This window comes from Pterocles gutturalis, unplaced genomic scaffold, assembly GCF_000699245.1.
Source record: "Pterocles gutturalis isolate BGI_N339 unplaced genomic scaffold, ASM69924v1 scaffold23507, whole genome shotgun sequence".
Lineage (NCBI taxonomy): Eukaryota > Metazoa > Chordata > Aves > Pterocliformes > Pteroclidae > Pterocles > Pterocles gutturalis.
This window is the reverse complement of record NW_010113421.1, coordinates 6378-23362: the sequence shown is the minus strand read 5'-3', so window position 1 is coordinate 23362 and position 16985 is coordinate 6378. Positions and strand designations below refer to the sequence as shown.

The window sequence follows — 16985 nt, the reverse complement described above, 5'->3', positions numbered from 1 at the left end:
AAATTATATTCAGACAAAGAAAGAAACATCCACAAGAAGATGAGAAAGTCCAGAAAACTCCCACGAAATGAAAAACTACATTTAGTTATTTCATGGGTGTATCAGACAGACGAGAGGAAAACAGTTTATGGTTAACATACCAAACAGAAACACTTTTCTAGGTATTTGTGTGGTCTTTTTTAGGCCTCTGACTTTCACTTCAGAAGAGAAGCAGTTAAAACCGTGTTTTATTACTTGCCTTATTTTTCTTAGCAAAGTGTGAAAAGGTCTGAAGAGTTCAGACATATCTTCTGGTTTATGGTCCAAGTTCAATGGTCCCTCGGAGTAGACGACAAGGCCACTGTAATACAAACACACAAAAATGCAAATTGAATTACACAGAGCAACTACTAAATAAGGAGTCAGAAAAGCAACTGTACATAAACATTAGAACTGCACTCAAGTTACATATTGTTATCTTATTTTTGTCTTATTCACTCACAGTTAGAATCAAATGCTATTTAAAGCAACAGGAAAAAGATCCCCTCCCCTCTGTCCTCCTCCCTAAAGCATGGGAGGAAAAGCAAGCATAACAGCAAAAGCATGTATTTATTTCATTGTTGCAGTTGATCCATTAAAAAAACCCAAAGAAACTGATTATCAAGTAAGTGGGGGAAAGCCCACTGATGAAAGAGACTGCAAGTGACTTTTTATTCCAGTCTAAATAATTTCTAGGTAAGATAGTTGACTCTTGAGCTCCTATTTCTCTACTTTTTAAGATAAATACAACCTGGTATTAACATGTGGTAAAAAAAAAAGAAAACACATTTGCTAAATCACATAAAACACTTTTTGATAATACCATGCTTCTAAATCAACTCAGCACTTGCAGAAATTTCCCTGGAAAGAGGTTAGTTCACGGTCCTGAAAGCCTCCGTGTACTTCACTGGAGATATTCTCAATATTTTATCCTGACCATATCACTACTGCCCAAACCTGTCTGTGTGTCAGGGATTGAACAAAATTCCCCTTCTTCACCGTATCTGCTGCATCATACCACATTCTGCCTGAAAGCGGATTCCACCCACACCAGGCATCACTCTGCTTAAAACTGTTTAATCCTCTGCCCACTGCAAAACAACGTATGTTTCTCAAAGGCAAATGGATCACATGTTCTCACACTCGAGATGACATATTTTAGCCAGACCATTTTCCCCCTCCTGCCTTTACCTTGATTAACAGAGCTGACTGTATTTCAAAACCACGTTCCTTGTGTTACACCCAAATGACACGTAACTTCAGAGAGCTTCCTAGCTACTCTGCATTCGAGTCATCCTGAGTAACAGGGATCCTCAGCTGACTAACAAGACCGTTGATGTCTTTTGCTCACCATCTGTTCACTAGCAAGCACCCTGCGTGGCCACCGAAGGCTCTCCGAGAAAAAGCAGTGAAGCTGATGTCACAAATCATACAAATCCCACTGACGTATTTAAAAAAGGACCACTTACACTCTGTTTACCATCTGGGAAATAATGCTCTTTTTCGTCTGTTTATAAAGGCAGAGTCTGGCTCACACCCTGTTACCAGGATAGTACTGTGATCTCCCATCAGGCTGGATGATGGCCATCAGAAGGTTCAGAATTGTCAAGGCAACAGAAGGTCCAAGAAATTCGTCTACTAAACACGATCAACATGGCTTTGGGGAGTAGGGTTTTGAGTAGGCAGGAGCAGGAAAGGGGAGAAGTGGGGGGGGGGTGCGGGGAAATAGTTGCTCCTTTTGCAAGTATCTTTTTTTTTTTTGGTGGCTTAAGTCAAATTATCCTGTTACCAAGGATACATACTTTCATTTTTTTCCTAAGGTTTCTGAGCTTCAACAAGCAGGCTGCCACAGGGCGAAATAGTTACTGCTGACTCACATACTAATATTCTGCCTAAGCAAGTGTTACTTCCTTGCGGAGTGGAAGCTTGAGGCGGCTCTGACTGATCTTGTACTGATGCAATATCACCATTCCTTTGGCAATTTCCAGGTATAGTTCACTTTCTGGAGAGCTTAACTCTCAGAAGAATTAAAAAAAAAAAAGAAGAGGGCTAGATCACAAAAAAATCCCAATTATTAAATGGCCTCTATACATGACCTTTGAAAGTGTTATGAATCAAAGCTTGAACACAGTTGCACCATGGAAAGAATTAACAATCAGAAAAAAGTGTGTCTTCACATTCCTACTAAATTCAAAGTTTGCTGACACCTGTTAACATACTAGCTGACATAACATTGTATAACATGTGGGCTAAACTGACGTCTGAAAAGAAACCTTAGACAAAAACAAGTCTGAGAAGTACTCCTTTAAGCTTTGCTATTAGAGGACCAAGGGGATCCAGCACTTCTCCTTGCCCCAGGCCCATCCTTCTCAATAAGACACAGAGCAACAGCACAGCAACTGTCAGTCGCACCTGTCTTGCATTTAAAGGCTTCTCCTTTCACAGTCCAAATAAAAGGCTTACATTTCTCCCAGACAACACCATAATCTGGATGGTATAGTTTTTCTGTGGAACTTCACATGGCAGTGATTTATTTTCAAATCACTGGATACTTAGGAGCAGTTAAACTTGGGCTTCTCCCTCTCTGTCTTTCTTGGTAATTCAGGATCGACATGGTATAAACTTGGGCTTCTCCCTCTCTGTCTTTCCTGGTAATTCGGGATCGACATGGTGTATTTTCCAGAAAGCCCTTGGTTTTCCAATTAGTCACGGTGTACTCTTCTTCGTATATTTTCCAGAAAGCCCTTGGTTTTCCAATTAGTCACAGTGTATTCTTCTTCATTGTGTCTTCCAGCAGCTTCAAACTGAGTTCTCACACTGCCATTGTCTTTTGATAATCAGATTATTACTGTTATTATTTTTATTATGACAGTTACAAACAATATCCTAATGAACAGGAACAATGGGCCACAGGGATTTCCTGAGGAGAAGTGTATAGAAAGCCCTTGGTTTTCCAATTAGTCACAGTGTATTCTTCTTCATTGTGTCTTCCAGCAGCTTCAAACTGAGTTCTCACACTGCCATTGTCTTTTGATAATCAGATTATTACTGTTATTATTTTTATTATGACAGTTACAAACAATATCCTAATGAACAGGAACAATGGGCCACAGGGATTTCCTGAGGAGAAGTGTATTACACTCAGGATTTGAGGTTTCTTATTTCCCTCAATTAAACTACTTACATGAGCTAACGTTAAAACATTCACGATGGTAAAATATTAAAAATATGCTGGCTTTACTCCAGAGAAACTGCTGTATTATTAGATCACGAAGACCCACTAGGAAAAATGCATCTGATCCGTTCTATTGCAAAAACTCCATGAAGCAAAATCACTGTTTCCAGGATTTGAGGTTTCTTATTTCCCTCAATTAAACTACTTACATGAGCTAACGTTAAAACATTCACGATGGTAAAATATTAAAAATATGCTGGCTTTACTCCAGAGAAACTGCTGTATTATTAGATCACGAAGACCCACTAGGAAAAATGCATCTGATCCGTTCTATTGCAAAAACTCCATGAAGCAAAATCACTGTTTCAATTTTGTTGAAGACCCACTAGGAAAAATGCATCTGATCTGTTCTATTGCAAAAACTGCATGAAGCAAAACCACTGTTTTAATTTTGTTGTCTTGAGCAGTCAATACAGGGCACAAATCTACACATAAGTTATAAATGTTAGTAATTTCCTTGAAAAAGACTTAAGCCTAACCCACTGAGCAGTCAATACAGGGCACAAATCTACATATAAGTTATAAATGTTAGTAATTTCATTGAAAAAGATTTAAGCCTAACCCATTGTTCACAATGCAATTTTCATTACAATTCCCGCTGAACCTGGAGTCATTGGGAAAAATATATAACTCCTATTGAAAATTTTTGTTTTGGACTTGTATTCGTAGGTCATATTATGTTTGAGTGACACAAAATATGCGCTTCCAAAAAATATTTCTGACAATGTGACATTCTATAGACTAATATTCTGAATTCATTTTAAAGTTTATTTCTGGAGGATGACTGATCAATTGTTCCAGGTTCTTGCCTCCTAGATTTAGAGTTCTACCTTCTCTTTTCTTTTCTTCCTCGATATTCTACATGAAACTGGTAATGATTTCAAAACATAACAAAACATAACCCTCCTTTTTCGATTTTTTCAAAGAAAAAGCAAGCAAATTCAGATGAAAGAAAATATGACAAAATTCTGAACAAAGTTTTTGAAATACTCAAGAAACCTTTAAGTGAGGCAGAGTGGAGAATCTTTTAAAAAATTACTTACCATACAATGGCTAATCTTGGAATTGTAAACATTAAAGCTGGCTCATAGTCATCGATCATATCTTGAGTGAGGTATCCAAGCCTTAAGGCTCTAAGCAGAAGAATAAAATTATTTAGTAAGAGATCAAACTCTTGAAGAATACATTTGAATGGGAAAAAAAATTGTAAAATTTTTTACAAGCAAAACCAAATTAATTAATAGCATTTAACTTGTGAACTATTTTTGCACAATATAAAATACTATGTACATAACGGACTGCTGTAATCTCTGATTTAAAAAAATCTTAATAAGAAAAACATCTTTAAACACTTAAAGGTTTCTAGCCATCCAAAACCAAAATAATTACACCACTGTCCCTTTTTGTTATTTCATGACAAGCTTCAGTTTGTTACTGAAAACCACTGGTGCTTAGAGTTTTTCAACTAAAAGAAACATTCTTCAAATAATAGGGGAAAGTATTTAGTTTCATTTTCAAATAAAATGTGCTAAAATCTTCTAGGTGAACACCCTCTCACCCCCAAACTAAGCAACCAAATGAAAAAAAAATGGGTTCTATACAGCAACTACTATTGAAGTCTCCTTCAATACTCCTAGTAGAGCTTGTGAATTGCTAGATCATTTTGAGGTTTTTTTTACTATCATCTCTTCATACATAGAGAGGCAAGCTCCAGTTCTCTAAGTTTTGAAGAGCCTTTACATGTTCTTTATGATAACCACTAGAGGTTCACAGATGATTTGAATCATCTCCCCACGTATTCTTGCATAAAATATCATTAAGTCTCAATGCCTTGAACTGATTTAGCTCATTTGCATGCTTAGTCTTCATTTACACATCTATAAGTAGGCATACCAACAATATCGGTTTTGTTGGACTATTAGCTTTTTTTTTGTCCAAAAAACAAACAAGCATAAGTTTGTGCCTGGCAAGCATGCTTGAGGCTTTTTAACTTTGTACTTGGATACATACTAGAAAAGCAAAACACCTGGTGTTTCATGATGCTTCTTAAAGACAACAACTAAAGTATTGCTACAAAAGCTCAGACTGAAAGTAAACACAGAAATGAAAACCCAGTACTCAACTAAAATGCTTACCTCTCCACAGTCTCACAGAAAAGTACGATTACCTCCTGCTGTACATAATATTCTTTTGGAGACTTCACAGGTACCATGGCCGACACATAACTAAAAAGATTATAAAGTAACGTACTACAATTTTACACATTTTAACACATCAGATAATAAATACAAACAAATCTAGGATAAATCATCTCAGAAACATAACCTTTCCTGTACCATTTTGTATTTGCAGATTGAGGCCGTGGAACTCAGTAGTATTTTATAAGTATAATTACATCCGTTTAGCAATCAGAACTCCAAACTTTGTGGCACAGGGAGGCAGGTCCTACAAGGATCTTTACGGCTGCATCTTCAAGTAGAATAGTTACTTTGTATTTCCCTAAGAAAAAAAAACTTGTCTAAAATGCACATTTTATCTAGAAAGGTTTTATGTGAAATTATGTCAGTGAAATTCAGTTAGCCAGCAGAGACAATTGAGGAGACTTAAAAGTTGGCCTTATTTCTAAGTGGAATTACATGCAAAAGCAATAATAACACAGGGCAAGAAACACTGGTAGAAGTGGTTTTCTGTCACCCTACTACTTAACCAGTCATTTGTGGACTACAGGTAACACAGGAAAGGAAATAGTTGTTTGCAAAACAATGGCAAAGAAAAAAGTTGGAGGTAGAGAGTTGGTATGGACAAGTCAGAAACTGTGCACAGGCGCTGACAAGGACCAGTTACTGATTGTCACCAGTGTCTCTACTCAAAGCTACACTTAAACACATTTTTAGCCAACGTTCCCAACTACAATGTTTTTCCAATGTAAGAGTATAACGATGGCTTTTTGAATCAGAAGAAATTGCTAACCTAAGTAAAATAATACAAAAGAATATGCACACTGAGGAAGGGCAAACAGCAATGGGACAATGGGAGACAAGACAGTCTACAGATTATTCCCAATAAAAATTTAAGACAGTATCCAATGCTAAGAAACCTGTTCTGCTAAACGTAGGAATGGCTGTATTATATTAGATCCATTGATAATCTTGTCCAGCATCCTGCCTGTAACTATGCCCAGCACCACAACCATCTGACAGGCATCCAGGAAGCTGGCTTAAATTCCGAAGCTCAATGCAAGACTTGGTCAGTGTGACCTTTGGCGCAATAAACAGTTACTTTTTTCACCCCCAAAGCTATAAACCTCCAAGCCATTTTTCAATTACAAGTTTTTAAATCAGCAAGTTCCTGCAGTTAATTATGGCTTGTGTAAAGCACTTCCTTCATCAGATTTCAATTTGCTTTCTTAAATTCACTGGAGCATCTTTCTTTTATCTCTAAGCACAAGAGAACAAAACCTCATAATCTCTAGACTGTTTGTTATCATACTTTTTTTTTTAGGTGTCTCTTATTTGTTGCCTTTCCTCCAACTAAGAAAACACTGAGAAGAGATTTATGGCTTCCTTTTTTGTCTTGGAAAACCTCCCTCAGATGCCATATGCCAGTACGCAAATGAAAGATTATAGTTTAGTTGAAGAGACTAAATGTTGATTGCTAAAAAGGTGTTTAATTTTCTTTTCAATATTGCTACACTGGAAGGAAAAAAAAATCTACCAATAAAAAAAATTCTGAAGAATTCAAATACCACAATAATTAATACACACTTTTTCCGTAAAAAGAAAAGAGAACAAAACCGTCAACTTACAGAAACCATGAAGCCACACAACAGCTGTAGTAGCCAAACCAATGCTCACAACACATTTACTTCAAATCTTTTACCTTAATTCAAATTCAGCAAAAAGGACATCAAAATGCTTCAGTGAATCTCTCATTTTTTCTGTGTAGAGGTTCAAATCCCGTAAAGCCTGGTCACGAATGATATTCCTAACTTCCTCTAGGCTTCGGGTCAGATCCTTGGCCAAGGGCCTCATAGCCATACTCTCAATTTCACGATTCATAATAATTGAACCAGCAGCCAAACACTATGAAATACATTAAGAGAGAAAATATTCGTTTTTACAAATTTATGTTTTAAAAAAAGCACTAGATGTGATATTTAATAGTTTGAACAAGGACAGTACTTAGCCCAATTTGTTGGAAATGATTAAACAGATGAAAGATTTAAGACCGATATGCCAAGATTTGTAAGCCTTCACATAAAAGGTTAAGGAGCACCTCAGTCAATGAGACATAAGAATGGGGAGAGGCTCAAGCGCAAGCACCAAAGAGCTGACACAAGAACTTAAAAAAAGCTCTTCTCCCAATAGTTAGGCAAGAAGTACTGGTAGGATATATATTCTATATATACAAAGATTGCTTGCATAAAAGGAATGTGAACCCAGCTAAAGTACCATCAATGGACTCTTTTGATTCAGGCTGGACTGCTTGATTTTGTGAAATCTATTCCTTACAAAAATAAGAGAAATTCAGCAATTGTGATGCCTTTTGCAGCACAACTGGTCACACTGGCTTTAAGATGAGGAATCCAGCTAGACCAGTATCCTGTCCTCCACAGAAAACCATGAATATATTTTATAGAAAAGAATATAAAGTCCAGGGTACAGGCTGATTCTTCCCTTTCAGTTTTTGCAAAGCAGCTATTTAAGAGACTCCTGGCCCCAGGAATTATACATGGCTCCCTCTGGCCAGCTCACAAAGACATTAAAAGTAGATTTTTACTGTAACACACTAACAAAACTTTTAGAAAATCTTGCTATTAAAACCAAGCTTTTTAATAATTTCTGCTGCTGATTTTATTCTTTTACGTATACATTTGGAAGATAACAAGCACCGACATAAATAATTCTTTCTGTATTAATGGAAATATTTTTATTAACTGAAAATATACAGGGCTGTTCTAGTCTCAAAGTTCCCATTTTGTTTTATTTTTTTTAAATCTGCATTTGCAGCTCTGTGTTCCTCCTCTGTATGGGAAGCATTTCTCCAGCTCTGTATGGGGGATATGCAATCCCAGTCCTTGCTCAGCAGCTTGATGCACTGATTTCTTTAAGAGCAGTCAGAGAAGATCAGATTTCTCACCTCTTACCAGCCAAAGCAGTATTTGTGGGAAAAAACTGATAGGTCAAGTCTTCCCTACTGATGGGTACTCTTAGTCTGATAACTCAGGGCAATTGCACTGACAAGGACACAAGTGCATATTCGTAACAGTCCATACAACCTTCCTTACTACATGAATTTACAGGAGGACAGCTGTCTACAGAAGTAGGAGTTGGCATTACTTCATCACTGCACACGATACTTTCTCTAAAAGCAACTCGACTCTTCAGCCTGTTGGTTTGATCTGGACAGTGAAATTTGATTTGGAAAGAGTAAGAGCATTAGCTTATGTAACACAAACAGTGAACAAAGGGAGAGGTTTCTTTTTTTCTCCTAGAAGATACTGGCTGTCTCAGTGACTCCCTCTAGCATTTTCCACAATGCAAGGAGAACTTAGTACATTGGCTGGCATTTTTCCTGTTTGTTCGCTGCTGTAATCCTGGTTTGTTAGTCCTTAGAGGAAAAAAGGATAACGGGATTCACAGGGATTCATTATGGATGGTCACAGGATTAGCCCATTTTCTCCTACCTAGTTACTAACGAAGTACCATTAAGCCAACATGTCAGACTCTCAGCATTTTAAGACTGATCACGGTGTCACCTGGATTATGCCAGTGAGGGTTACATGATAATGAGAAGAATAATTGCTGCTGTTTTTGCTGAGGACAGGATTATAAAGCATTGAAATATCAAATTGATTTTGTAAATTCCCCTCAGGACTTTCCTGACTCAGAGCAGCCTACAATTAACCATTGTCAAAGACAGTTTCAGAAACAGAACATATGCAGGCATATTGGACTGAACTAGATCAGAACTACTGACGGAGAGAATACACTCGAAAAAGAAAAGAGGAACTGGTGAGAAAAGAATGGATAATAACAGGAGACAAAGGATTGCTTTAAGTACAGGAGAAGCAAAGCCGAAAACAACAATAAAACACGTTGTTGTGTGGTGGGATGTCTAAACTACTCCACCACCAACACTCAACAAATCCATGGTGCTTAAAGTCACTTTCAGGCCAGACGACCTGAAGACACTAAGTTTATCAGTAAAGATGTCACTATGATTTTTTTTTTTTTTTTTAGACAATAGCTTTTTTTTTTTTTTTTTTTTTTAGACAATATACATCTTTACCAATGAATAACTATCTTACATATCCCATCATCCTTTCTGACACTTCAGGTTTCCCCTGGTTAAAATAATTAAAGCTTATTCACTACAAAAATCCCTTGTACCTACAGGTTGCTCTAGAAGCAGGTCTTAGAGAGAAACCAGGTTAAGAGAAGAAAACTGGACTTCGGTGTTTTGCACAGACACCGTTTTTAGCATACGCACGAAACAAGTGAATTATGTGCAAAAAACGTCAGCTCAAAGTTATCTATGTTAAATATGAGTTACAACATAATATAGCCATTAAAATAAAGGGATGGCATGCATTTTTATTTGTTGGAGATAAAACTTTTTTCCTGAGAGAATTTCCTTACATATCTTTGTTTCTAAGACTTTCAAAGCATGAGATGCGAGATGGCCGATCAGGATAAAAAAAAAAGTCAAGAATATTAATCAGATGCTAATTCACAAAATAATAGCTTTTAAAAGGTGGTCATAATGACAGGAAACAATTATGAAAATAAACTGGCATGCTGTTAGCCCAACCAATACCAAAGCCATAGTTAAAGAAACCCCTTCCACTGAGCATCTAGTTCTCAAGCATCAAGTTCTCAAAAGATGTTTACTTAGGTCTGTAACTATATGTACCATTTTCAGAAAAGTCTGAAGATGTACTTTAAATTTCTGGCTTTATACCACAAAAACAAATGTCCATTAACCCCAAGTAACAGAAGTATGAGAGACTTACTTCTGCTCCAAACCAAAGCTGTCCTGCCAGGTTGTCATGGCGTATTTCCTCTGGAAACTTAACACAAAAGTCTCGGTTGGCCCGTTCATGTGGAATGCATTCATCCATTATTTGATTTATGATGTTCAAAACATTATCCTGAAGCAAAATATAGGATAGCATGTATACCGTTCCCACAGAAATCCCACAAAATTTTTTCTAACTTTTGACAGAATTCATTAGTGAGGCACCAACTAACTAAGCAACATAGAAAACACAGCATTTAACTCTTATGGTCATCACATACAGAGAAAACAGTAGAATATTGCATAGAACGAACAGTGGCAAAGTTCATTTTTCTAGTTTTCCTAGAGACTGTTTCTCAGATTCACTCTACTTAACTTTGACTACTTAATGGGACTTCTGATGAAAAGGCATGATTTAAAGAGCTGGTTACCTCCTATCTATCTGTAAAATATCAGTAAATAAACTAGAAGTACAAGTAAATCAGACTTCTTTCATTTCCTCTCACTAACCCTTGTGATATACACTTCATTCTTCCCAAAAAGAACACCTCACAGAGTACCCTGGAGGGATCAGAAACCGAGTTATGTTGGGACCATTGGGGGTGAACAAAGGAATGGAAAGCAGGTGGTTTCCACACTGGAGTCCCCAGTGGGCAAGGGCTGGCACACCCACCTGCCATCTCACCGGCCAGCCAGGAGGAGAAGCGGACACTGCACAAGTTAGAGAGTCTTAATGACTGCTCTGATCTACATCTGGACCAAAACAAAGATCAAAGACCTACAACCAGCTTCTTGATATGCAATAAGTAATCCGTATTCATTTATTTGAAAAGATAATTTTCACATACCCCTGCTGGGAACGGCATGGAATTTCATTAACATAATAAAGGTAGATTCAGAACATGAAAAAGGCTGAGGGCTTTCACTATAGATGGTTTGTCTGTCTCATGCTTTTTCCACTACTTACAGAATTCATGTTCTGTTTAAAATATTTTTCAAACAAATAAAAACAAATCTGTCTGTATAGAATTGTTTAACAGACAAAATTGCTTTAAGTCTACACTTCACTGTATTATTTTCCTCTGCATTTGACAGGAATAACAGAAGACAGGAATTTTAAAGAAACCTGCCTTTTTATATGTTCCCCACTGAGAAAGACAAAACCTACTCCAGATGCAAAACAAAATTCACATTTTCCGCAATGTCAATGCAGATTGCTGGAACTGCCGTTGCCACTAAATAATCTTAACATTACCGCCATAACCACTGTTGCCTTCATCCAAAATAAATAAATAATCAACCACTGGTTTATTGCACACTGCTATAAAGTACTGTGTTTTAACAATTAAAACACCTTTTACACAAATGCATTTTTTACATAAATATGTAGACATTGCAAGTCCATCATGAGGTAACACATTTCATTTCAACAAAACTGTTGAAAGAAACACTCAAAACACTTGCAACACACAGGCACACAACATTCAATCATCTTTTCTAGAAAGAAATCTGAAACCCAAATGCTCTGTAGTCCCTCTGTGGCATCATGACACAGACTGTGGCCAGCAGGTATGAGAAGAGACAAGAAAATGCAGCTAGATTCACTGACAAATAAAATACTGAATTTTAGAGACACACTCCTCACCCTGCTGGGTTTTAGCACACTGCCCATACAGTGGGGCATTGGGAATCCAGAGAGATACCTGTTGTAGAAATTGAGGGAAAAACAAACCTCACAGTATTCCCTAGCATAACTGCAAGGGGAACTTAAGTTCAAGCCCTGGAAGCAGACAGAACAGGGCAAAACGCCCACAGCCTGTTTTGGCACTACCATCCTGAACCCTTGGCTGAAGAACAAGCCAGACTGCCGCTACTGCCCCTCTCCACAATAAAACGGAGACAGTCGAGGAATCACCTGAAAATTATCATGATGCTTTAGTGTGAGAAAAAAAGCAAACTAATAGCAAGTTTTCTACTTTCCTTCCTTCCACTTGTTAATTCTCTCATCATTATTTACTTAGATCTAGCTGGGGAACCAAAATATTTTGGAAGTAGGTCCCATAAAGAAATCAACTCCTAAACCATTTAGTTCCTACCCCAAGTTGCAGAGTAAAGAATGAAACTGAGGATTAAAGCCTTTAAATTGTAGAAGGGCATGAGTCACTCATGATGTATTTTAAATAAGTTATTACTGATCTATTTTGAGACCAGGTGCTTTATCTGTATCTCTATCACTAGAGGAATACAGGTTGGTACACTATGATGAACAGAAGTTTGAAAAGTTTGCAAAGATCTTTTAGCATTGGAGAGATGCAGTGATAAAAACTAATCCTACCAATTGAATTTTACAAAAGCTGCAGGAAACACAAAGAAATATTAAGGCAGGGAACTCTGAGAAAAATTATATTTGAATCTGATTATATCATATTTCAAATAATCCAAATTCTATTTTATTTTAGGATATGATATTCCAATTTATTTTACTTGCCAAACTTGAATATGGGAAAACGTGATTTTCAATCTCTTGCTTTTTTAAAAAAAAATCTACACAGAATAGGATGAAACCCATATTGAAAAGCTTTCCTCCTTTTTTTTTTACTTTAATACATTATTTTTCAAATGTAATCTTATTTTACAGCAGCTACAAGAAAGATTGAACTCCCTTTCTATAATCATGTGCATACATACTCAAAATTCCTGATATATCAAAGAAAGTTTTATGCAAACAGAGTAAAGCAACAGGACTCATACCTGGCCAAGCAACTGTTCTGTATTTTCATTCTGTTTTTCTAATCATTATACCTGTAAAAAGTACTAAGATTCTATCTAAATCATCTCAGGAGATAATTACTGTAAGCATCATGAAATTTTGTACCTTAATGTACTTATCTCAAATCAAATATTCTAACTGACAGCAATAGTCTCTAATAAAGAAATAAAGATGCTTAAACTTTTTACAAAACAAGTATAATGCTAACTTATCTGTATTTTTTTACCACCTACATGACATTTTAATATTCTTCCCCATTTCTTCAATATTCCTATAATCTCTAGATGCTTCTGCTACAGAGCGCCCAAGACTTACCAACATATGAAGTGTGGCATACATACAGACAAGTCAGTTTAAAAAAAAAAAAGCTATTTTTTACTTGTGCTGTACTAGTAAGTTAAACCATAGGTAATTAGAATTTTAATATACAGCTTCCAATGGAGATAAATCACAACAGCTCGATCTCTAGACTAGTAGCAGTTGTTTGTAAAGAATTACCTGGCTTCACACAGGCAGCTAGTCATTCTGTCAAAAAGCTAAGTGAAAGAGACCATCACAAAGATGAGCATCTTTCCCGCATGATCTTTTCCTGCGTGATACTGGAAGATTAAGGAAAGAATAGTTGATGGAACTTTGCCATTGAGTGCATAAATGCTGAAAGAATTCTACAAGGTGAATTGGTTTTGCTGTTTCAAGATGTGCGACTTCCCAAATTCTGATTTTCTACAGGGTTTATTTTATCCTACTACAGAAAAAAACCCCCAATTCTCCATCACTTTCCTTCCCTCTTTCATCCCTTCTTCTTATGACGCCTAGAGCAGAGCAACCAAAATAGGAAAACTGGAATACTTGCTCCCATAATGATTTCACATCTCAGCTGCTCTGAAACTGGAAGGATGCCAGACAATTTAGACAGACTAGCCAATGCATTGTAAGCAAATTAGTCTTTTCTTTAAAAGAGCTTCAAGACACATTCAATTTAGTTAATTAGAGCATTCTGCTTTGTAAGCGAAGAACGAATGGGTTCCGATACATGGCAGCATTGAGGTTTTGCTCTGATTTAAGCAACAGAAATCAATTAGTTGGAATTGAAGTAGTAAATCTTTCACTTGATCCATCTTTCTGCATAAAAGCCTCTGGATTTTAATGTATCCTTTGGTGGCTTTATCTGTTATCTTCTGGTTCATTTGCATACTGGGATGAGCAGAGTTTTGTTTCAGCTCCTCTGTTTAGGCTCTCCAGCATCACAACAGGCAGCCACTGCAGAGATACTGCTTTGGGATTTACTCCTAGTTCCTCACTCTCTAGAAAACAGAGCTTAGTGCTTCATGTAACAGAGGGCACTTATTTTGATAGGAAAGATGAGTGGCAGTGAGACAATGTATGTAGTCAGCCACAGCGGAGGACAAAAAGCTGGTTTATTTTTGGGTCAGCAGTAATTGGCCATATACTCAAAAATCATAGCCTAACGCTAACAGCAATGGCCACATTAGCTTTCAGAATCAGTACAAAAAGAAAAACCAATAACTTAATCTTATTTATGCTCTAAAACATATGTTTAGATCAACAAAAGGTAGACTTACGTACCCTTTTGTACATGTCCTTGATCAAATCTATGCTGCTCTTCCATGCTATTAAATTTAACGTGACCTTCTTCGAGGAAGATACCTTTCTATGTTGTTCAGTACCTCTTTAATATCAATTTTTTGAATCATCAGTAAAATCTCGCCAAGGTAACACAGTCTATGATAATATCATCATGAGCTTAACAGATGGCATTTTAGTCTCTTCATTTAAGTATATCCTTCACATTTTTAATTTCTTTTTCTGGCTTAACGTTAAGTTGCAGGCCTCCTTCAACATCACATTCATGACAAACAGAAGGAACAGATGAACACAAATTAAGGCCAAAGATTTTCTAATCTTGTAATTAAAGCAATTAGCTAGTAGTCACATTTTTATGGGTTATTTTCATTAACAGAAGAAACCACTAACAAGGTTACTCTTTGATGTAAGTACCAGGATTTCAAAGGACACCCAAAAGTCACGGCTTCAGAACCTGGCAGCTTTCACCCATCAGAGATCCAAAGTCTTTCTCCAGAGAGCAACAAATTCTACTGCTTTCCCTCCAGCCCCTCTTGCACAGATCCCAAAGGCCATACTTTCAAGCCTCTCTTTCTCGCCTGATCAGCTATTTGACTATTTCCCACTACCAGCTTCTAGATGCTCCACTTTCTCGAAGCAACTTAGGAGTTCTTTTGTGTTTGAACTTTGGGCGGTAGCTCCTAGTTTAACCTCGGCCACTATAGAGCCGTACCAAAACTCATTATGAATTAAAGGCAACTTGTACCTCTAGCAATTTAACTGCTTTATCACCCCAGCCCAGCAACAATGATGCAGTTTGTGTTAAACAGCAAGGTCAAAGCTTCTCTTCCTGAACTGTCTTGCTAGTGTGACTCATGAGGGCACTAAAAACCCCAAATAGCACAGATTTATTAATGGAAATTTTGATCTGACCTCCTACATATATTCAAAATTTATTATGCATACACTGAATAACTGCATCACCCCAAATGGAGCAGCTGTTCCATATGAAGTGGTAAGCACTGTCACACCAATTTAAAAAAAAAAACCCAAGCAACTGACATCTGTTCTGAGTCTCTGTCTCTAACGTGAAGAGCTAATCACAGAATTAGTTTCCCTCTTTTGTTACTACCTGCCCAAATATATGTCTCAGTAAATAAATGACAATTCCCCATTTACAGAAGGGCTGTTCATAATTAACACCAACTTGAGAGACTACATTAAGTATAGCATCATCACAGGGCATCATCCTCTCTCTCTGTAGAAAAGAGCATTTTCAGATTTCAAAAATTTAAGTGTTCCCGATGCTACCATAAGAAAAAAAAAGTCTGTTTTAGTCCTCCACACCAAAAAGCCCTTTACTAATATTAGACGTGACTGTCTTGACTGAAATGAAGTACACCCAAACTTGTACTGAAAGACTTGTCTCAGTACAGAGCTTTCCAGCCAAGCCTCAGTAGATAGCTTAAGAACGCTGGGATAAACATGGTGGATACAGACACGCTATTACAGCAGTGTATACATACTTAAGCCTTTTCTATGAAGGCTCTAAAATATTTCTCTTATATTAAAGGACATTTGAAAATAATCCAGTAAGTAACCTGGTATACTAACATCTTCTTTTACATACTTTCATAGAAACAGAAGAATAAGAGACATTCGCTTTGAACATGGGTATCTGCTGCAGTAAATATAAAGTAGGCTTTCTTCTCCACCAGTACCAGGCAACTGCCTTCCTACCACAGTACAGTGCTCTGAAGTGTACCTCGAGTCTTCCCAAGCACAAAACAATTTCAGCCTGGCACAGAGCTGGCACCACCTTCTTCACATTGGCCACAAGCAGAATGGAGGCAACACAACTGTGACTTACTGTCACCTTTGCTTTGCCTTCCCCTACTGCAGAGAGTGAAAGCATCCTGCGAACCCCAAAACATCCAGTGCTGAGCTGGTGTGGAGCCAGCTTTCCTCCCTGTCCTTCTCTGCTGAGGATTAATTCTGTGACCTGAAGGGCACAGCATTTTCAATCCCGTCCGCCCACAGTCTTCGATAATAGGCAGTTTCCCCAAATGACCTATTTGATCCATATGAGCAAGTGAAAACACATGAAAAAGCTTGTTAACATGCAAAATTACAATTTAAGACTAAAGTAGTACACACTATTACAATTTTTTTTTCAAAGAAAAAACGTGTTACAATATTAATCACTCTCTACATAAGATCAACTATGAATCAAAACCAGACAGGAAACAAAATTCTTGTTAGTTGATGGAGTTGTCCTGATGACTCAACTTATTGTCAAGTATTTTATATTTTCTAGCCATGATGCTAAGTCATTCTGAAGTGAAAAAATAATGCAAG

The 16985-nt window shown here is 37.1% G+C and overlaps 1 protein-coding gene across 1 annotated transcript; it reads right to left on the bottom strand.

Annotated features, from left to right (window-relative positions):
* Window positions 1–238: 238 nt before the first annotated feature.
* Window positions 239–10400, bottom strand: LOC104458261 (lateral signaling target protein 2 homolog; the record flags this gene model as incomplete). Its single annotated transcript, XM_010074502.1, has 5 exons — window positions 10269–10400; window positions 7133–7335; window positions 5389–5478; window positions 4297–4386; window positions 239–340 (listed from the first exon to the last, which is right to left on the bottom strand). Coding segments are annotated over exons 1-5 (593 nt in total), but the record flags the coding sequence as incomplete, so codon positions are not given.
* Window positions 10401–16985: the final 6585 nt, after the last annotated feature.